This window comes from Prionailurus bengalensis, chromosome E4, assembly GCF_016509475.1.
Source record: "Prionailurus bengalensis isolate Pbe53 chromosome E4, Fcat_Pben_1.1_paternal_pri, whole genome shotgun sequence".
NCBI classification, from domain to species: domain Eukaryota; kingdom Metazoa; phylum Chordata; class Mammalia; order Carnivora; family Felidae; genus Prionailurus; species Prionailurus bengalensis.
The window spans coordinates 65,198,681-65,221,085 of record NC_057360.1 but is presented as its reverse complement, the minus strand read 5'-3'; the positions used below and the strand labels follow the sequence as shown (position 1 = coordinate 65,221,085).

The 22,405-nt window shown below is 53.6% G+C and overlaps 1 protein-coding gene across 2 annotated transcripts in view; it reads left to right on the top strand.

Annotated features, from left to right (window-relative positions):
• The first annotated feature begins 3,078 nt into the window (after positions 1-3,078).
• Positions 3,079-22,405, top strand: part of CADM3 (cell adhesion molecule 3) — a 29,151-nt gene continuing 9,824 nt past the window's right edge. Inside the window, exons 1-2 of one of the 2 annotated variants that reach the window (XM_043569061.1) lie at positions 3,079-3,259; positions 20,775-20,876. In XM_043569061.1, the coding sequence (XP_043424996.1) occupies positions 3,178-3,259; positions 20,775-20,876 (184 nt within the window). In that variant the 5' untranslated portion in view covers positions 3,079-3,177. The remainder of the gene's footprint in view (positions 3,260-20,774; positions 20,877-22,405) is intronic. The other variant, XM_043569062.1, reaches the window with a different exon arrangement.

Here is a 22,405-nt window from a genome sequence, read left to right as displayed (position 1 = left end):
AGAACCCGCCTTCGCTCCACCCTCCTTCCCTGCTTCCCCTCCAGTGTCCGCTGTAGAGACCAGCTCTTCAGTCCCACAGACAACCCACTCCACGCTTTGCGCGAGTCTCTTAGAAGTGCATGTTGTGTGTCACGGCGTCTCCGAGTGGAAAGTCACCGTACGATCGCAGTCCAGCATGGATGCTTCGACTTTACTTCTTCACGTGACGGGGATCGTCCTGGTAGGTCAGTCTTGCTCTGTGAAACTCTGCTCCCAGTGAAGGGGAGCCTGTGAGCTGCGGGGCTGTGCATTGCACAAAGGACATTAAAATGATTGCAGGCAAGGCGTGGTTCCCAACGGAGACATCCACATCTGCGGGAGAAACTACCCTTCTGCTCAGACGCACGGGACTGAACAACTCCTCAATTCGTATACCGCTCGGAAGGACTGACCATGAGTCTCCTCGTTCCTCCAGCCCCCGAGGGCCCTGTCTGCCTCCTCTGTCCAACATGGGTAGCCCCTTTTCTGCACAGCTGTGTGAATGCAGGAAGTCCCTAAACTTCTCCGGGCCTTCCCTTCCTCATCCGTTCACCAAGGGGCATGAAGTAGGTAATCTGGAAGGTCGCTTACAACTCTCACACTCTTGCATCCTACGATTCCAAAAGCCAATGACCGCTTCGTATTCCCAGGGCCTAAAGTGCTGCCACACTGATACCGATGATGCAGAAAAGGGGAAAGGAGCCAGTAGGAAAAGACGGTTGCATTCTCATTCGCTACCTCTTCCTACCGTCTCCAAAACGGCTCTCTTCCTACCCTTGGTCTTTATCCCACGCGGTTACGGTAGAGGGTGGGGCCAGACCAACAGCCGTTAGAGAATTAAGTGAGGACAGGCAGACGGGGATCGGGGATCGCGGTGGAGAACCAGATGGAAAAGACGATTAGTTGGAGGCGCTTGGGAACTAATCCCCTATCCTGCCGTCCCCATCCCGCGCCCGTCCCCTGTCACTCCTGCGACACTAACCTGTCCTCTCTTAAGCCCAGCCAGATGATCTATCTCTAAGGCTTCTCCTAGCCGCAAAGATAATACTCTTTAGCCATCAAGACCCTTTAACCAGGAGAGCCTGATCCTTCCCTCTGAAGCCCCATTCTCTCTGAAAGCACAGCCACTCCTTTCTTTCTCTCTGTACAACTCAACTCATGCCAACCTGGCCCCACCACCATCTGAACGACCAGGCTCCCTTCCTGGCCTCTCCTCGCTCTTGCATTCTGGTCTGCACAGGCTTCAACCCCACTCCTCTCCGTCGTCATCTCACAGAGGCTTTTAAGATGTCAGGGAGTCACTGAAATAGGAAAGCAAGCAAGTCAGACAGCCCGTGATAGCCCCAAACTTCTGCAAGTAAGTCTAACTAACTCAGGAAACATGCAAGAGGCAGGCACAGCTCTTCCCCCAGATCACAGAGAGATTCTAGAAACAGAAAAACAGTGGGACAGCGTTCTGACCACCTTGAAGGATCTTCCCAGAGAATATGCACTGGCCTCTCTATCATCAACTAACATTTATATGGAGCTTTACCAGTTACAAAGCACTTCCCACATCCTTGTCCTTGAATTACTAGGTGACAGACATCTAAGTCCATCACAGAGGGCTGGGAATGCCCATCTGAGAGGAGGAAAGATTACCCAAACATTAAGGATTAGCATGGTGAGGCACAGTGACCAGTGCAGAAAAGGGACTGACATCGGAGTTAGAAGACATGTACTCATGGTCTCATGGGACCAGAAGACACTTCAGAGATCCCATCGCCCCTTAACCTAACCACCACTGTGTTTTCTACTGACGACTGACAGTATGGCCTTGGGAGGTAGTTAATCCACCTTGGACCTCTGTTGCACCTGTACAAGAAGGGGTTGGACCAAATATTTTTACAGAACCCTAATGTATCTAAAACTCTTTGATTCAGAGAGTCTAAAATTTAGGAATATCCCCGAAGCTAAGGCTGAGCAACGCTGACTTCGAGGGGCCTCTGTCTGAGATGCACCAAGACCCTTCCAGAGACACTCAGGTCACAAAGAATACGGCCAACCCCAGGGACGTGGGCCTCTCTTCACCAAGCATGAACCCCCTGCCTCTCTCACCCATTCTATATATTGGCCTCAGGGACAAGAGCCACACTAGCCACTGAGGCATTGCTCCTGAAGGGGGCATCTTCCTGAGGGTCTGCAGATCAGACCATTCACCCAGGAACCTGACTGACTAAAACTTGAGAAGGAAGGGCACGGTCCTCTGAAAGATTAAGAAAAAAGAACAAATATTGGGAGGAAGGGGAGGACAGAGAGGATGAAGCGGGGCGGGGAGGGGGGACGCTCCCAGTTGCTTTGTAGATGGCTCGGTTGGGCAAGAGTCTGAAGTGAAATCAGGTGTCAGAGGGGGAGTCACTTCCCGGACAGGGGATTGAGGGACTGGTGGCCTGGAGGTTTGCAGGAAGAAGCCTTTCAAGGGAAATTGCCCCGGGGCCGCACACTGTTGCTGGACAGAGGACTAGGGGCTCTCCGGTCAGAGGAACTAGGGACCTGTGTGTTTGGGAGAACGGTCAGGGTAACCGGCTACCCAAAGGGAGATGTCGCTGGGCACGCTGTTGACAGGGGATCCCCGGTCGCCAAAAGAGGGAGGGCGGGGCGGGAGGATCTCGGGCCGGTGGGCACGCCCTTGCCCGGGCCTGCAGTGGCCGCTCTCGCCAGCTGGCCCAAGGCCCTGCCCGGCTCCCCTCCCTCCGCCCCAAGCCTAAGAGGGGCGCGCGCAGGGTCCCACTGCTGAGCCAGCTCCCTCCCCGGGCTCCCCACCCGCGCCGGGCTGGCGGAGCTCCCGGGGGAGAAGGTGGAAGGCACCACGAGGGCGCGGAGGGGGTGCGGGAGGCGGGGGGAGTGGGGAATGCGGCAGCTTGGCCCCCCCGCGACCGGCCCAGCCCCCCGCCGCCCCCCCTCCACCTCCAGCCGAATGGTTCGCTCCGAGCGCCCTATTTAATCCCCGCGACTGCAGCAGCGCCCGGCTCCCTCCCGGTCCCCGCCTCGGCCCCGGGCTCCGAAGCGGCTCGGGGGCGCCCGGTCGGCCAGCGTCGTCGCCCACCGCCTGCCCAGCCCCCCGCCCCCGGGGACCCAGGCTCGCCAGCGCGCGCAGCGGGGAGCCGGCCGGGACGCGCCATGGGGGGCCCCTCCGCCCTGCCCCTGCTACTGCTCCTCGCCAGCTGCGGGGCGCCCGGCGGGGCCAACCTCTCCCAGGACGGTGAGTTGGGGGTGGGGGCGCCGGGGCGGGGGCTCCGATCGCGGCGGGGGCGGGGGCGGGGGGGGGCAGCCTGTGGGCTTTGTCTGGAAGCGGGGGGTTCGGGTCGCCGCCGCCGCCGCCGCCGCCGCCGTTGTAGCCGGGCGGGTCCGTCCGGGCATCCGTGCCGCTGTGCACCTGCCGTCCGCCTGGCGATGTGCGCCTCGCGATGTGCGTGTGCACCGGGCCCGGGCGGCTCGCGGCCGCCCCGGGTCTGGCCGTGCCGCTGCCCGTGTGCGTGTGTCTGGGTGTGCGCGTCTGTGTTGGTGTCTGCCTGTGCGTTTGTGTGTCAGTATCTGTGTGTATGTCTGTGTCAGTGTGTGTTGGGGGCGGAGTGAGATCTGTCGCCGTTTCGGTCCGGGCGTGTGTCGGGGTTTGTGTATGTCTGGAGGGGCTGGGGAGCCGGTGCAGCCCCCCCCCCAACTGCTGTATGCAAACATCGCTGCCCCCCCCGCCCGCCCCCACCCGCGGCGCAGCTCCGAGTGGGCAGGGAAGGGTCCTGGGTGAGGCTGCCGAGGGGGGCGTGGGCAAGGAAGGGGGGGGCTTCTCCTTGGAGCAAAACAACAACACAGGGCGGGGGGGGGGGGGGGGCAGCCAGGATGGCAGTGTCCCTAGCGGTGGCAGCAGCTGGGAAAAGAAGCCCAGACAGGAGCGGAGGAGGTGGGGGAAGGCTGGGCAAAAGGAAGCATCAAGATATTTGGGAAGGAGGATGCCCAGAAAACCCAAGGCTGTCCTGGGCTAAGCACGGATCTTCCCAGATTTGGGGTGGGGTAGCTCGCCCGGCCCACTTTGCCCCAGGTGGGAACTCCAGCCTGCTCGGGTTTGTAAGGGTAAGAGACAAGGGAGAGAGTGGGGGGAGCAGGGAGGCGGGGCTAGGGTGAGGGGACTTGGGGAAGAGCCCCTCCCGCCCAGGACCCGGCTATGTAGGTCAGCGCTGTGGGGGCCCCCTCAGCTTTCTTAAAGACAGCTGACGGTTCATGGGGTGGCAGGGGACAGTTTGTGGGGAGCCCAGGAAGGGAGCCACGGCTCACAGCCTCAGGTCCCCGGAGGTGGGAGGGCAGGCAGTGGAGGGACTAACGGAATGCATCCTCAGACCAGTCAGAGGAGGGCTGGGCTGCGGTAGGGGGGAGAGGGGACGGGACCTCTGCGGAGCACAGGGATGTGGGGAGAGTGAGGGGGAGGGTGGTGGCTATGCCCGGCCAGATGCCAACGAAAAACAGAGAGAACCGCAGGGGAGGAGAAAGGGGAGGCGGCTCCTGGGCTGTGGACCCAGTGGCCAGCAGGGATGGGCACAGGGCCAGGGCGGGGCGGGGGTGGAGAGGGGAGGGGTTGAAGCTGGGGAGGATGATGTAAAGAATTTCATCTGAAGAAAACAGGCGAGCAGCCTGGGTGCTGGAGGAATCACTCCGTCTCCCCTGACCTCCGCTCTCAGGCCTGTCTGGGTCATGATAAAGGAGCTTCGGCCAGCCTGCGTGAGCACCCTGGGGGTCCATTCCCTAGGGCTGGCTGACTCCTTCCACCAGGTACCCATCAACACCCTGAAGGGGGTCACCACTGAGACAGCAGCCCCTCCCCTGGGCGGAATCCCCCTTCCCCAGAGGACCACACTGAGGACCCTACTGGCTGAGGAGGTGAGGGGGGGTGGTCCCAAGGGCCAGCCGGGTGTATGTGCCCCAAGAAGGATCCTCTTCTAGGCCTTGACTTCCAGCTGCAGCCCCCGCCTTTTCATCCCGCTAGCTGCGTTCACCATAGACAGTGTGACCCAAACTGCACCTGCTGGGCAGTGGGGACTGACGGCCCCAGGCTGGGACCTAAACAGAAAGGAGTCACCCCAGAAAGCTGGGAGCACTCCAGCTCTAGGATGTAAACACTGGAGAACAGAGTAAATCTATATCCTAGCCAAGTCTCTCTTCACCAACCACACGATTTCGTCTTGGCCCTCGATTTGGGGGCCCAGCCCTCACCCAGATGTAAGGTTGAGAGGAAGAGAAATCCTCTGTCCTCATATTTATGAACATTTCCTAGCAGTGCTTGAGGGGGAAGAGGGGAAGGCACTAACTTTAGAATGGAGAATTTCCAGAGGAGATGTTGGGAAGTCAGGGATGGGTGGGGAGGGAGGTCTGTTCCCGAGGAACAGTCAAATCGAGCCTCATTTTCCTCGCAGAGCATTATCTGCCTCGATAATGGACATCCGTTTGGTGTGCAACATCTCAGGACTTACTGGTGTGGAAGACACACAGCCACACACGATCTTTATCTAAATGAATTCCGCCTCTTAGTTTCCAGACCTAAGAAGGGCCTAAGAAGCTCTGATGTGGGAGGTGGGAGCACAGATTTGATGCCCATGGATGGTGGTCTGGATGGCCATTCTGACCAGGGTCATGCCAAAGATGTGCCCAGTGCCCCTGATGTGGCCTGGGTCCCCTGGCAGGGAGCCAGGCAGTACATAGCTTCCCGGATAATGTTTGCCCCAAACAAGGAGATGCGGTGTGAAAGTTTAAGGACAAGACACCCTAATACACTAATGTCTGAGTAGTCAAGGGTGTGTGTGGAGTGGCTCCTTCCATGCAGAAAGAAAACAGACCTGATGTGCGGCTGGGGTATATAACTCCCTAGGGTACAGCATCAGGTTTTTAGGGTTCCTAAAGCTGAACGGGGACTGAGAGGCTACAGAAGGGCAGCAGACGATCTCTGAACCTGACCGTGCGTGCTGTGGCTAGAGGCCCAGGGCCACTTTGGACATTCGGTTTCCCACCTGCTCCTTCCTTCTCACATTCCTCCACTAGCACTGGTAGAGGCTGGCAATTCCAGGTTTGCTGGATGCGACACCTGCGAACTTCATGTGTCCTGTGCTGAGCTCTGGTAAGCTCAATGTTCAACACTGTGCACAGCCTTCCTTGGGTTCTTCCTTGCCAACTTACTTCCAGCACCCTGTGAGTTGACCTAGCATAGAGCGGATGGGTGGACAGCCTGCTTTGCTTCAGCTCATAGCAATTCAACCTTGTCCCGCACTGCCCCATACATGAATATCTTTCCCTTTCCAATGACCTTCCGTCCACTGCCATCCATTCTTCGGCCCCCTGGCCAGGTGCCCAGTGGAGAGCTCGTGCCCAATGTGCCAAGAAGTCCAGCAGGCACTCACTCTAGAGCTGCCCACGGGTCTGCCTGGCAGGCCCCTACCGTCCTGCATCTTCCTTCTTGCAGCTGTAACTGTTCTGTTCCCATGCTCTTCCTGGTTGCAACTCCAGCCCTCGGGAAGGACAGATGTGCTCTTCCTGGCACAGAGAAGTTGAGGCCTTCAGAAAGACCCCGGTACAGCAGAACTTAGCTAACTCCTGTCTGACCAGGGCCCCAAGCTGTGGCTCACTCACTGGCTGCCCAGAGCCACACCCAGAACTCTACCCTGAGCCTGAGCTCTCTCTGGGGCCAAGCAGCACTGCTGTTTTCCGGGGTTCCTTCCAGGACAGTGGTTTTCTCACTTTTATTTTTAAAGATGTGAAATTCCTTCATCACGTAAGTAAAACAGACCAAAGGAGAATTACTCTTGCTGAAAGACAGAAGACAGACCTGTAGCCCTTTTACCCTTCTCCCTGCCCCCCCCCCACCAACACTGCCTAAAATCCCTATGCCCTGGGGCTCTGCCACACCCAGCCTGGGGTCCTCCGCTCGCTCTAACCTGACGGCAAGGGAGCCAGCTCGCTGGCCTCAGGCTCGCTCTCTCTCTCGCTCTCTCTCTCTCTCTCTCTCTCTCTCTCTCCTTCCTCTCCCAACTGAGGAAGACTGGAGACCCAAGTCTAATTTCAAGAATGCCTTGTTGGAGATATTCCCTGTTCACTTGGAGAGTGACTCACAGTTCTGCAGCCATAAAATTTCACAGATGGCATCTTTTTGGTGTTCTGGTCACTTTGAAACAGCAGACTGGGTAGCTGTGTGATTGCTCTGTAAATCCCTAGATTTGATTTGGGGACTCCTTGCTCATACAACTTGCTTGTAGTCCACATGATATGCAGAATGGGACCAAAGGCTGCTTGTCCTTCCTTAAGTCATATGCTAGGAATAATATCTTCATAGTCATCACCAGAGAGCCCCGGGGGGCTGTGAGTAGTCACATTCTTTGTTGTTTCCTGCTCCAGTGGACTGCACACTGGCTCTACAATCTCTGTGTTGTCATCTGCTTCTGAGTAACAGAATGTCACCCAAGGACAGTAACATGGGTTCCAGATTCTCCAGGAAAGCAACTGGTGGCCTGGACTACCTCCTTACTGACTACTGAGTGAAAAATCCCCAGGGCGTTAGAAAGTTTGGGTAATCGTATCTTCGCCTTCCATCCCTCATGTTAAAATTTAGCATTTCCTGATTCACCATTGGCTATAGGCCCGTGTACTGGAACATTTTGTTTCCTGGATGAAGTCATGTCCTAAAGGTCTATCCATAAACTCTGACAATAGCAATCCCCATGGGAATGCTTATGAGCGATCAAGAGAAACAGACCATCAGAAAAAGAGCCTGGAGAGGCAAGCCATCAGAGAAAGATTCAGGTCTCTAAAAACTCCATCAAATTAAGAATAAACACTCCATATGTAACTGTAAAGCAAAAAAAAAAAAGAATAAGTCTCAGAGCCAAAGGCCAGCCTCCTCCTCTAGGATCAGCAGTAGTGATGAGTCTTTACAAAGTCAGAACCAGCTGATGTTCAGGGTTCCTATAACCCAAGTAAAAATCCAACCCACTCCTGTTATAACTAGCCCTGAGAAACCAAGATTTCCAGAGTCTTGAACACATGAAACCGTTGAGATTTTTGCAAAATAGAGGCTTAATAAAGCTACATATTCTTCATTGAAGGAACAAGTACTGAAGAGAGAACGATTTGCCCCTTTACCAAAATTCCTCTAAGTGTAAAGAGACTGACCAAATGTCCCAACTAATGTCCCAAAGACAAATGCCTTCTTAAGAGGACTGATCCACCCCTCTTTTCCATGCACGATGAAGACTGGACTATTCACAGCAATTGTGGGTGCTTCAAGGCACGATGACTTTGATACACTTCATACCCCATCTGGTGATAAGCGCACTTTCATTTTCTCATGCCCTAGTGTCTCTGAGGAGACACAGACTTTGTGGCACTATTTCCCTAATTAGAAGAGATACTGGTTAAAGCAAATGAAAACCCCCTCCACCGCCACTAATACCTACGTAATTGTCGTAATTAACTAAGGTGCATGTTGACAAACTCAGTCTCGTGGCGGTCTTGACTGTTTATGTAATTTTGGGTGTATATGTGACAGGTTCAAACAAAGCACTTAAGGAGGCCTTTTAGAGCAAGTGATGGGTATAGCATGATCCTAACAGTAGTCCTGATGTCTGTTCTTTCAGTTTGACTCCTGGAGAGCTAGCGCCTTAACCCATGATCCCTGTTCCCCTGCTCTTTGCAGAACAAACTGGAGCTTTGAGCTCTCCGTGGTGCTAACCCCCCACAAGCCACCCCAGGCCCTTCTTGCTGCTCTCCGTGGTCCTGCTCTCCCTCCACCCGTCAAGATCTCCACTCTCTAAGGTGCAGCTCCTTCCCTCCCACACCAGGAGCACACACGTGAACCTGGCTATGATCCCTGACCTGCTCGACTAGAAAGAGGGGAACAAGCCTTGAGATATAGATATGAAAGGTCCTCACAACCATCTATACAGCTGTAGGAAGGGGACAGAACGAGCAAGTAATACTGAGGTTGAGAAGATGTGCTGTTTGAAATGCTCAGGAGACCAGGGCCTACAGTGACCTCAGATGGCCTCCAAAGAACTGGATGTTCCGCCATAAATGGAGTCACAAATTAAAAACAGAACTACACATAGTTATGCTTGAGATTGAGATAGTATTGCTCATAATCTGGTGTACCACATATACCCTATAAATGTGGGATACAAAATGAGCCCTACTCAATTTGTTAAGTACGCCCTTCTTAGCCTGATGACCAACACAAACTGTCCTTTCATGGTGCGAATTTTCTCTTTTCCTTCAACCTTAGCAGTAAATATAAAGATAATACACACTCATGGGTTATCCGAGTAGATAACAGAGGAATTTAATATATGAGACGCATCGGAAACAAATATGAGAACCCTGACTCACGCCCCCCCCCCATCTTTACAACCATCTTGTACAGAACTAAATGGCTTTAAATACAACCATCCTATCCCAGAGCCCAAGTCCTTGGCCGAATCTCAGGAAGCGCATCTTTAAACTGGACTCTGCTACTCTTTCGGGGTATCTGCCAATAAGCCGATGACGTCAAATGCGGCAAGGAGCCGAGAATGCTCAGCCCCTGCCAGTCTGAGACTAGATAGCCTGTTCCTCCCATAACATCAGAACTACACACGCTGATCTTCCCCTAAATGCTGATTTCCCCGTATCAATTTCTTAGTCATAGTTCATATAAGAGTTAACACTTGTGAATGACCTCCAGCAGAATCCAGTTGGGGGGCAGGCTTCCAAGATGAATCTCCAGGGCCCTTCTTCCATTTCCTCCTGTGAAACAAGGAGAAACTTCATTCCTCAAGGACAGGTAATGGAAGTGATTTATCTCCATGAGCGAGCCTTCAGGAAGACAGACTTTGGGTTACAGTAACAGCTGGAGTATCTCCTATCTACTCTTCTCCCTGAGCCCCCTGTTCTCATGAACAGCAGACGTGTTTCAGAAAGGATTCTAACGCAGGTCTTCCAACATTTTTTTTCAAAATGCGTATCATTCTTCTACGTGAGCTCTTACCTCTGGGGTTCCTTAACCCTCTCATCTCTCTGTCTCCTGGAGATCTCCAGGAGAATGATAAGAAGCTAAATAATACAAGGAACTAAAATGTAGTCTTCTCTAAGGGTTTATTTTCCCTTACCCCAGCTAGACCTGCACTAATTGTGTATTGATTGCTAATTATAAGCACCTTTGGCTCATCTACTTCCAGTTCAGGGTCAGAAGGGTCAGAAGCATCACCTTGCCCTAGGGAAAAAAAAGAAAAAGAAATGAAGGCTGCTATCTCAGCCATTCATCTCCAAGCTAACCACTACCTAGCTCTGTACTTCCTTCAGGTAATCCCGGATATTAGCAAGGCAGGCTGGAGAACGAGTACTTCCCATGCCAGATTTCCCTGTGAATATGCAGATCCTAGCTTCCTACATTTATTTGTCTTCTTCTGTTGCCCAGATTCTTTGCTTCCAATCCTGACTCTAGAATTCCAGCCAAGCCCTCAGACAGGGTACAAAAGCTCCAGAGGGTGAACAGGTTTCTTGAGTCTCTGACTTAAATACCTGAGGCTTCTTAGAAACCCAGCAAGACTCTAATAAATACATCGGTGACAAGTAACCCGAGACTTAGCACGGCCCAGATCAACCTCTGAAGAGCCCAGGGCCAAGTTCTCCAGTTATTATGAAACGATGGGCCAGTTTGGCCATCTGCTTCTAATCATCTGTCCTTCGGCAAATGCAAAAATGACAGGACAATTGTACTCATTCTTACTAACTCTTACTCTAATTCCTCAAGATGATGAAATCTTTCCAAAGATGTATGATATGTTTTCTCCTCTCATCCCTATCCTATCATCTCAAACAAATATAAAAACCACCACCACTAAGCCCCTGGGCCTCACGTATTCTCATTTATCCTCCACGGCTGCTTCATGCCAACTCTCTTCTGGTTTCCAAGCCCTGGAGTCCAGTGTCAGTGACAGATGGCCTGAGCCTCAGCCCTGGGGAGAAAAGGATTCTGTCCCTCTCCTGGGGAGTCTGAGCAGAAGAGGGAGCTTGAATTCTGCTTTGGGGAGAATCTCTGAGTTTAAGCCATATGGTTTTCTGGAAGTCAGGGGTTCTGACTAATAATGGGCTTGTGAAAAGGGCTCTGTATCTGGGTCATAAGAAAGGCTGTGTATTTGTGTCAGAAAAAAAAATAAAAACAGATATGAATAGTGAAAGCTGTAGCCTGTCATGTGTGTTGAGGGGCACAGGCTGAATGAGAAAGAGGGTATAACTAGGTTGGGATGTGTACGCATTTTGGAGAACAAAGTTGAGTACATACCCTCATCAGAGAGAAGATACTCAGCAAAGGCTTAAGAAAAGAACAGGAGATCGGTGGGTCCCCATTCTGGGGACTGTGAGGTCTGCAGACTCGGAAGAAAGTGTCTGTTTCACAGAAGTGTTAGAATCCCCCAGGAAGGCACAAAGTAAGGCTAATCGGACAATGTGCCACCCTCTGGAAAATACATTTTTTAGGTGAGAAACGGGAAAGGGAAGAGACTAAATCTGTTAGGATGAGGGAGGGGGCTGGAGCGGTGTAGGCGTGTGGCGCAGAGCACGGTTTTCTTTATGTCACGCTCCTCACCGCTGCCCTGAACCTGCCATCCACACCTCGACTCTGATCACCCAGTGAAGGGAAACGGTAAAAACAAGTCCATAAAACCAGAACCAGCAGAGATGAATCCTTTCTTGCCTGACTTCTAACAAATTAAACTTTTTCACAGCATTCTTTCCCCCCCACACACCAAGCCATCAGCCTGAAATATCTAAAGTAGGACATAACGAGCAAAGCAGATAAGTAAGTTGAGCCTGTTGAGAAAGGGGGTCCATCCACGCCCTTGAGCAGGCACGGAGGGTCTGCGGCCAGGACTGCGGTCTCTCCTCCCCAGGGCGCCCACTCTGTTTCTCCCCCACGCCCCTGCCCTACTTTGCCCCTTCCCAGTTTACGGGAAAGCCCCTTACCTTCCCGTAAACCTATTTTCCCATGAGCTAGACAGAATTCTGCCTTCACGTACCCCACACTGCCTCTGTTACATTTCCTTTCCCAAGCATTTTCTAAGATGGGAGAATGCTTCCCAGTTCTACGCCAGCAAGGTAAATTTAGGGAAGGAGCGTGAAGTGTCTGCGCTTGGTTCAGGGGGACGTGTAAGAGTTCAGACCAAGCCCGGCTTCCTGACTGCTGCATCAGCATGCAGACCCCGGGTCGCACCTGTCCTGATGTCTGTGTGTGTGCGCGGGAATGAGGAGGTGGGGTCAAAGGGCGCTCCGAAAAACAGTTCAGAGCTACCACCCACGGGGATGATGTCATGCCCCGCCTTCTGAGCTGCACAGACCCCAGCCACTCTCCCCCAAGCTCTTACTGAGACATCCTCTTTGCTCTGCCCCATCCCCTCCCAGCCTCTTAGTGCAGAACACTAGACGCTTGTCCAGAGAACACAGCCTAGTCCTGGAAGGACAAGAGCTAAGGCTGGGAAGGGGCTCTTTGGGGATCAGATCCCCTTCCTCTCTGTCTCCCAACTGCAGTTCTTGCTACAACACAGTATTGGCTACAGAGGGGCTTGTTTTGGTTGGGGGCCAGCCCAGGGCTCCCTCCCAGTGCTAATGCACCGAGAACACTGACTCAATAGCAAATCAAAGCAACAGCTGTCCCCACCTCCTTCTCTGCCACCCACTTCTCAGTCTCCGCTCCTTGGAATCTTAACTAAGCCTCTGAGGGGCCCCCTCAGCCTACCACAAGCCCACTTCTGCCTCCAGATTATTCTCTCTCCTCAGCTCCAGAATAGGACACGCTCCTCTGCTTTCTCCTCTCTTGGAGCCGGTTCCCTCCTCACGGTCAGCTCAGCATCCCGCAGCCGGCCCCACCAGATGCCAGCACACGCATGCGCACACAGCCTGTCCTCAGTCAGCCTTTTTAACAGCTCCGGGCATGGCAGTGCCTTCTGCCCCTTGCTGTCCTCTTTCATGAGAGCCGGAAGCGGCCAGTCAGGCCCTGAGTCTGTGAAGACGCCCTTCTTCACAGCTGCAGGAGCCCCCACCCACCTCACTCCGCCTCTAACCTGCCTGGCACTTAGGAGCATTTCCCTCCCTTGAGGTCTGAGGTCCTGGGGGGCCTCACTGCAATACACAGAGCCCTGGGGAGCAGGGGGGGGGGGTTCATGTCACGGAAAGTAAAATCATACAAGCTGACAACTTAACCTCTGAATTCATTGTCCCACAAGGCTGCTATCAAATGACAGGAACCATGGGAGATGGGCTTCTAACCACGGCTCCCAGACACTGCCTGTGTGACCTTGCACGAATTCCCTAACCTCTCTGAGCCGTGGTTTTCCTTCTTTATTTTTTTTTTAAGTTTATTTATTTATTTTGAGAGAGAGAGGGTGGGGGAAGAGCAGAGAGAGGAGGACAGAGAGAACGAATCCCAAGCAGGCTCCCGCTGTCAGGGAAGATTTCAACGTGGGGCTGGGTCTCACATACCGTGAGATCATGACCTGAGCCGAAATCAAGAGTCAGACGCTCAACCCATTGAAGTGTCCCTGATTTTTCTTCTTTAAACTGAGATTTGTGGGGCACCTGGGTGGCTCAGTCAGTTAAGTATCTGACTTCAGCTCAGATCATGATCTCACAGCTCGTGGGTTCGAGCCCCACATCGGGCTCTCTGCTGTCAGTGTAGAGCTCTCTTGGGATCTTCTGTCTCCTTCTTTTTGCCCCTCCCTTGCTTTCTCTCTCTCTCTCTCTCTCTCTCTCTCTCAAAAATAGACATTTAAAAAATGAGATTTGCCCTGGATGCTACCTCGCATTCTTATCGGCTGTAAAAGTCTATGCTTCTAAGAATGATAGAGGGGAAATATTTGGGGGAAAATTAGGCATAACGGAAGGAGGGGAGGAATAGCTGAAGTGTGGCAGTAAGGAATCAGAAAGGATATCAGTTCCGTCCTCCGTCCGATGGAATCAAAAAGATCTTAGGATTACCCACCTCTGGCCATTAGGGGTCAGTAGAAAATGACCAGACATGCAAATTGATGGCTGGGTTTTCGGAAATAGACAAAATATATTTATTCATGACATATCGAAGCTCGCTACTTTTTTTCTAACATTTGGATACAGCAAAACATTTGGAATAACTAAATTTGTCTGGGGTGGGGTTTTGTTTGTTTGTTTGTTTTTGTTTCTTTTGGGGGGCTTTTTTGGTTTTAGTGAAAAGAGGGTTAACACACAGATAAGCTTTTTGTTTTAACCCCACCCTTACGCCCACCGCAGGCCAGCTAGCCAACTAACCCAAAGATTCCCTCCTCCTCATTCAGCCTGGAAAAGCTTAGCCACACACCATTCCAAGCCCAGGAAACAAAAGCCTTTCATTTTCAACGACCTGGTTAGGAATGAACCGAAAGGCATCTATCTGCCAACATTCAGCAATAAACCTACTGGAGCCTGGATCAGCCCCTTCCAAACCCCAATCTCTTGGATTATCTAATAGTGCAGGACTCCTGGTTCTGTATGTCTGAACCTCCTGGCCACGCTTCACCAAGCCACGGGGCAAATCAGCCCGACAGGCCCCACTTCTAGTGAAGGCTCTGTTCCCCACCTCTAGTTACCATCTATTTTCACACAGATCCCGCATGCCTCCCGGGACAGTAAAGCAAAGCTGAGAGAATAGTGCCTTCCAGGCCCGGGAGGCTGCCGGGAGCCAGAGGGAACGGAGATAAACAAGGCTCCAGGAGGAAAAGCCAGACAGCAACAGAAACGGAGGGAGGCAACAAGGAGAGAGGTCCCAGGGGCCCAGCCAGAGAGAGGGTGGAGGGAAGGCCTAGGTGAGGGAGGCTGCAGGTCGCTGCAGCGGGGCCGAGCTCTGAAGCTCTGAAGCAAGCCTGAGCTCCAGCACATGTGAGCTGAGCTGGGGCACCCCTCAGGAGATCCTGCAGCCTGTGAGGGGCCAGACGCCCCTCCCCAAGGAGCAACAGGACGAGCAGGAAATACACCTGGAAAGACAGACGGTCCCAATTGACAGAGTAACTCCCACCGCTTGCGGCCCCAGCTTCTGCCCGACTGCGCCGTGGCACGCTCGGGGCACGCTCGGGGCACACTCGGGGCAGGACAGTTAGAAAGGGATGGAAGGCAGAAGCGAGAGAGCAGAATCCCCAGCAGCCGCAAGAGGAACTTGCGAGTCGAGTAAAAGTTAAGAACGAACAGAGTTCCTCATCTGATCAGGGTCTCGTGTTCTAAAGTGACGCTCCCCAGATCTTGGAGTGAGCACCTAAGTCAGGGCTCCGCCGGGATTGGCCCACCGTCCTCCCAGTGAAGAATCAGACGCTCACAGTGAAGGAAAACGTGGCTCTGGGCAAAGAGAAAAGCTCCAGGGGCCGAGTTCCATGATTTCGCCACGCCCGTTCTCTTCTGTGTGTGAACCAAATGTACACAGGGATTCACCACGTAGCTCAGGTCAGGGACGAATCAGGGCAAGATCACCCGGCCCGGGGGGAGGGGGGGGGCGGTGGGGGGCAGCGAAGGGTGTAGGAAAACGATCCTAAAAGTGGGTCCCCTCAGTATTTTGGGCCACAGCCCCCAGCGTGTTTTTCCCTTGGAGATAACACTCCTCCACCCACCTGTCATGGTAGTCGTGAGGAATAACAAGTAGGCTGGGACGCAGAGTATTTTTAACTCTGGAGTTACAGAAATGCTGAGTCACCATCACCATCATCATCACCATCACCATCATCAACTCCTACTCGGGGAGCTGGCTTTCTCTCATCAGGGAAGTGGAGCTCTGGACCCAGGCACCAGCAAGGCCAGCAGCGGTCACACGAGAGAGCTCTGTCCCTGTCCCAGCACCCCGCACGTGCACCTGTGACCGTGTCACAGGCCAAAGGGCAATGCACCGTAGGTTCCCACAGCAGACGTGCAGGGGAGACATGAACCAAGCAATCAGGGGGTAGATACGCTGGCACCTTTTCAAAGACTTCCCTCCCAGCATCGCTTGGAGTGGAGACACGCTACATTTTCATTCATTCGTGCCACCCGTCTATTTATTCGACAAATATTTCTTGAGCACTTACTATGTGCGAGGCATGTGCTATGAGACAACACGAGTCACGGGTGTTTTCAAGGGCATGTCACTAAGTCTCCAACAGCCACCTCGGCGGCTCTTAATGGGAACAATCAATCAGAAGGACATGGAGGGGGGGATGAAAGGGCTACTTTGTCCTTTAAAATACTACGAGTCCTAAAGATACTGGAACGCTTGGGTAAATAAACCAAGAATTAAGGAACCCCCAAGGCAACTGAGGGCAAACAAGACACTCTTTTTGTCTTCGGCCCAGACATCAGACTGCTAGGAAAACGTGAGGGGATTCTGTTAGCTTTAACTAAACACATCTGCTGCTGGGTTAACTGAGAAGTCCCCCGTTGTAAGGCTCTTAGGGGTGAATGAAGGATCCCCCAGAGGTATAGATGAAGACACATGGAAGAAACCCAATTAACAACGACATTCAGTGGGCACAAATCATCCTATCACCACACAAGCGTCTGTGCCCATCTTGCTACACTTACTCTGCTCGACTGCAGGCGAGCAGTGTGAATACTGTTTCGGTGACCCGCCCCCGGCCAGCGATGGCAGAAAGGAACCTTGACCCCATAACTCCTGCACCACCAGGACCACACACGCGAAATGCACGCTTCTGCAGAGGGCGGTGGTGCAGCCAAGCTGTGCAGAGAGTCTGTCTGGGCTTTGCAGTCGGAGGGGTCTAAGGTGGACAGCCATCCCATCCCCACGCTCTCCGGCTCCATCATATGGACGAGTTACTGAACTTTTCTGAGTCTTAGTCAACTCATCCTTCACATATGCATAATAACACCTGTTAAAAGGGTTGTTCTGGATAATGAATATAGAGCCCTAACTTGGATCTTGAAACACACAAGGTGATCAGTAAATATCGATTCGCACCAGAGCACAACATTAAAGTTTTCTAGGGCTTCAGCCTCTGGATGATCCACCCTCTTCCTTGTCCTGTTTCTTCCTATCCTGTTTGGTTTTGCTGTTTCCTCTCCACTGGCAGATGTTGAGCCTAGTTCTTACAATAGAAGATGCCAATCACCTCTGATTCATTTATTAACGATGTATTTATTAAGTACTTTCTATGTGCAGCATGCTGCCTTAGGGCCAGTACTGAACGCAGAGACGAACGGATGTCAACCCTACCTGCAGAATCTTTATCACTTAAGAGGGAAGCCAAACTTGGAGCACAACACAGAGTGACGCATAATTTAAGACGAGTACATAAAGTGTTGTAAGTCAGAGGAACCAGAAAGTTTTTCCATCTGGGACAATCAGGGAAGACTGCTCAAAGGAGGTGCCACACAGAGTAGGTTTTAAGCACGGGAAGAGCTTAACGCAAGGAAGGGTGGGGAGCATTATCAGCAGGGCTATGGCAGGAAAGGAATGTAGGCAGGAAAGCCAAGGGTTTCTAGAAAGACCTCAGAATGGCATCATGTCTGGGATACGGGTGGGGTAAAGGAAAGACAAAGCTGAAGGGCATGGTCACATCAGACTGTCCAGGATCTTGAAGGCCAGGCTAACACATCTGGATGTGACCTGCAGACAACGGGAAGGCTTGTAAGCAGGAAAACAATAAGGCGCATTTGGCTGGAATTCTCCTCACTGCTTTTCCCTGCGAGGAGCCTGGGCGCCCCTCACTGGTGGCTCTGTGGTCCAGTGTCTGCATTTCCTTCCAATGACCCTGCCTGAGCAGAACGTTCGCAAATTCCACCGCAAAGGCCATGCCACCCTTTCAGAGTGCTCCAGAGTTCTCCCTTCCAGTCGGGAGTCCAGTGGAGGAATTTATGCTGATGTCATAAATGGCCGGCACAATCTGAACCCAGAGGCCCAAGACTTTCGCAGCCCGGGTCATAACTTCTGCTAGTTACCCATGTTTCTGTTAATCGCATTGCAATCGCTCGTCCGCCGCCAGGAGAGTGGCCATTCAGAATTTATCATTACAGGCGTACAATGTTATAAACCCAGTGAGAAAACTTTCAGGCATACCACCCGATAGGTTTCAAGAGGAGACGTGAGATCATAAGTCCCTTTCAGAATTAGAGGGAGAAATATCATCCCAGCAGGAAAAGAAAAGAGAAGAGAAGAGAAGAGAAGAGAAGAGAAGAGAAGAGAAGAAAAGAAAAGAGAAAAAACACCTAAAACAGCTCTCTCTTCATCAAGTTCTTAAAACACGCTACAAACCAGACTGGAGTGAATTCCATGGACATCTGGACGACAGATGCCATTTATCGGAGACTATTCCTTTTAGTGATCAGTCCCCTCACCTGAACAATGGAGTCTGGTCTGAATGCCCCACCTGACCACTTCAGGTGTTCATCCTATTCAGGGGAGAAGATGCCGGCAAAATGGAGGGGGAGGGGAGAGATGAGAAGAAGATATGCAGGGAGAAAAGCAACTGAGGAGAAGGCAGCCGGAGAGGACAGACGAAAGAAGGAATGCGGAGTGGGGACTGAGTCCACACTGTGGGCAGCCCCTCCTCTGCCTGAAGGAGAACAGCAGAGCACAGCCCCAGGAGTGACAGATGAGCCGCCACCAGACCAGAGCCCATCGAAGGCGCCGAGAGGCCTAAGGTCACTAAGGGCTGAAGACACAAAGGTGAATACGGTGGGTCGGGCCCCAGCTGTTAACCAGCTGGAAGTTTAGACCAGGTTTAGCCTGATAGGTAAACAAGTGACGGCAGTACAATGGGTGGAAATGCCACACGAAGAAAAGAGAGCTGTTGAAAAGGCTTTGAGAGCCCCAAGGGAGACAGGGCATTCTTGAGGGGTGTGCTGGTCCAGTCCCTGGATCCCTCAAGACCTCCTCTCTACAAAGCGATTCTGTCGAGTTGCCTGGGCCTCAGGGTTGTTTTGACATTAAATGAACTCGGGGCTGAAGACCCATCCTGCAGACTGAAGGTCCTGTGCCAAAGTAGGAGATGGCTATGCGCCCCCCCCCCCACCCCGCCCCGTTCACGTGCGCAGAGGCCTGGCTAGCGCTTCCTTTGTGCCCAGAGAACCGGTCCTGGGGGGCTGAGCACTGAGCCCTCCCCGGCTTCTCCCAATCCACTCCACCATCCCAAGCTTTAGTGCAACCAGTCTGGCTCTCCACCGTGTGTCCAAGCGCCCACAAACACGCAACCTGGAAAATAAAGAGGAAACACTCACCAGCGTCAGGGTGCCTGCAGCCCCGATGTCCACGCAAGGCGGCGGAGTCGCTGCTGCTTCTCAGGGCCCCTGAGCGGCCACCTCTCCTTCGGACACCCTCAGCCTTCTAGCCTCTCTTCACCAGCACTTTGCGCGCCCCCTTTGCTGCCTGCTTCTCGCTAAGGGTCCCAGGTTTCCTGTCTTCTGTACTCCCCCCTCCCAATCCTGAACCCTTCTCCTGCTGGAGGAGAGTCTTTTCTCAGATCTCCTGGAGGATGTGTGTGGGGTCCAGGGAGGCCGGTGGTGACCCTCTGAAGCTCTCTCTCTCGGGGTCCTAGCCCAGTTTCTCGCCCTAGCCTCCCCTTCCCTCCCCTCCCCTCCTCCCCTCCTCCTCCTCCCGCCCCAGTCCCTTCTCCCCTTTCCTTCGGACCTCGCAGTTCCCCACCGCGTCCCGTCCCCTCTCTTCAGGCCTCTTTCTCGGGCTGGGCCCCCACCCCCGTCCCGCATCCCCGGGCTGCGGTGCCCCGTCTGGTGGCCGGGCGCCCGCGCCGCCCGAGAAGTTCCCGCGACTCCCGGCCCGGGACGCGCCGCCGCTCCCGACTCTGCTCGGCAGCCGATGACGTCACCGCGCTTTGCGTCCCTGATTGGCTGCTTGTGGCTTGTGGCGGGAGACTCGGGCCGGTTCGCGTGGCGGGTTCCTTTGTCCCTCCGCCTCTTCAGGCGGCGCCGGGGACGCAGGCCCCGCGGGCTCTGTGCAGCGCTCGTGCGGCGGGTCCAGGGGCCGCCGGCCGGGAAGAGAGGCGGTGACTCGGGCCCTGGGGTTTGTGCCGGGGCGGGCAGGGAGCAGGGTCCGGGAGACCCAGCGGGCAGGGGGCGGGGCAGGAGGAACACCGCGAGCGGCGCACCTGATACAGCAGGTGGCGGCCTGCAGCCCCGCGCGGCCCCGTCCGCACTGGGCGGGGCCTCAGCTGGAAAGTAACAGAGCTCTGGGCTTGGGATCCGGCGTTTCACTTCCAGTCTGTGTCCTCCGGCTCGTGTGACCTTGGGCAAATCACTGCATTCTGCGTCCGCGCTGCATTACAGGAATGATAAGACCAGCGGGTGTGTTTCACAGGTTTATTAAAAGGATGAAGAGTGAAAGTATTTCCTGATTATTAAACCTGCCGTTGTGGTGTAGCAGAAAGAATCCTGGCTAAGGAATGAACAGTCTTTCATTTGCTGGCATGGCCCTCACCGAGTGACTTTTCACCGCTGTAGGCTCCATTGTCCTCACCTGCAGAGTGGGAGAGCCGGACCAGAGGATCTTTCAGATCTCCTTGGGCTCTGACATTATATGGCTGACTGGTGACACTTAGCACCCTCCTTGCAAATCCCCCGCCTCCCGGAGGAAGACCTCACTCGCTTCCTCAGAAGGGATCCCGGGAGAGCCCCGCTTTCCAGAGGGGCCTGTCCTCTCCCCACCCCCAGCAACCCAAGTGTCCCGAGGGCAGCAGCCAGTGTGTAGGGCTCATCCTTGATGGAGATTCTCTCCCCAGGCTACTGGCAGGAGCAGGATTTGGAGCTGGGAACTCTGGCTCCACTCGGCGAGGCAATCAGCTCCACAGTCTGGAGCAGCCCTGACATGCTGGCCAGTCAAGGTGAGAATCCAGGCCCCTCGTCACGATGTCCCTCGGTTCCCTCCACCACATCCTCACATCATCTCCCACTCATGCTGCCTCTGCCCTCTGTCCCCACTCCCTTCATTACCGCACAGCGCCTTCTCCCCTCCATCTGACATTTTAGCTCTTAGTTCCACACCACCGACCCCTCTCGCGCCTACGCCTCTTCCCTTACTCCAGTACAGAGACCTCTGCATCTCTACACCTTTTTCCAAAAATAAAAGGACGCCAGGAGGCGTGTATTACTCAGGATAAACAGGTTCTGGAAGACACAACTGAGGTAGAATTCTTCAAAGGGACCCAGGGAGAACACGTCAAAACTTGGTATACGGCTGGCAGTAAATGAAAGGTCTCCCAGCCCTTTTCGTTCAGATATTTCAGGGATAAATCACGGCCCAGTTTACTCCGCCAGCTCCGTCTCTGGCTCACTAATCTTAAAAATCGTAGTTTTAAGATTCAAGTTAGGTGGTTACTTGAGGAGCATTCCAACGGGAAGGCCACTTGCACTGAGAGAGTCAGACCGAGTTCCAGTCCCACCTGGAATCACTGATTCTAGAACGCTCGTAGGCAATCACCCCACCTCCATTGCCTCATTGTCTGCATCCATAAAATGAGGGAATCGGGTTCCGTGATCCCATAAGATCCCCCTCAGTTCTGTTATGATTCCAAACACGAAAACCAGCGGCCAGACTTTGTGCTCCCGAGTGTAGACAGCCCCCCTGGAGCAGGATTCCTGTTGTCAACCCCAGCACAGGCCACCTTGACTCCTCAGGGGCCCCTTCTCTGCGAGGAGCACTCATTATGCATTTCTTGGAAATGGGGCTCCGGTAGCCAAAAAAGAAAGGAATACCAGCCAGGGCAGGGGTAAGGTCAGCGCCGTAGGGAACTTGGGGATTGTTTAAAATTACTCAATCAGGGACTGGAGGAAGTAAGTCTCTTGGCCTCCTAGACAGAGAAGAATGGTGCTGGTCAACTAGGTGAGTGCCCACAGAAGAGATGCTACAGAGGCTTGGGAATCAGAGCTGGAAGGCGTTGTTTATTTTAGTTCTGTGGGGGTCACTGCCACGGGGGTCACAGAAAGTCCCGGAGACGAGGGAATCCACCCTGGGAGCAGAATCCACGCCGAGGGGAACACGGAACCACGGTGGGTGGAGGAGGAAGCGAGTGTCACGCGGGGAGGGGGCCGGGCGAAGCCAACTAGAAGGCACATTTGGGAGTCAAATGGCCCATCCATCCGATACCTTATTCGTCCTTTCTGTTGTTGTTCAATTTGACTAGAGAGGGGTGAGAAAGCGTTGCCATCGCACGGAAGGGAAACTTTTAATCCTTTACTCTTTAAAATAACACGGGGGGTGGGGGGTCATTCGGGTTGGTGTGTTGAGAGGCGGGTTGTCCTGACCCTGGAAGAAATGTGAGTTACCGATGCAAGGAAGCCTCGGTGGGAGGAGGGGCAAAGTCCGTGCCAAAATGTTTCGGTTCTTCTGTTTTGTTGAATTTCTTTTTGTTAC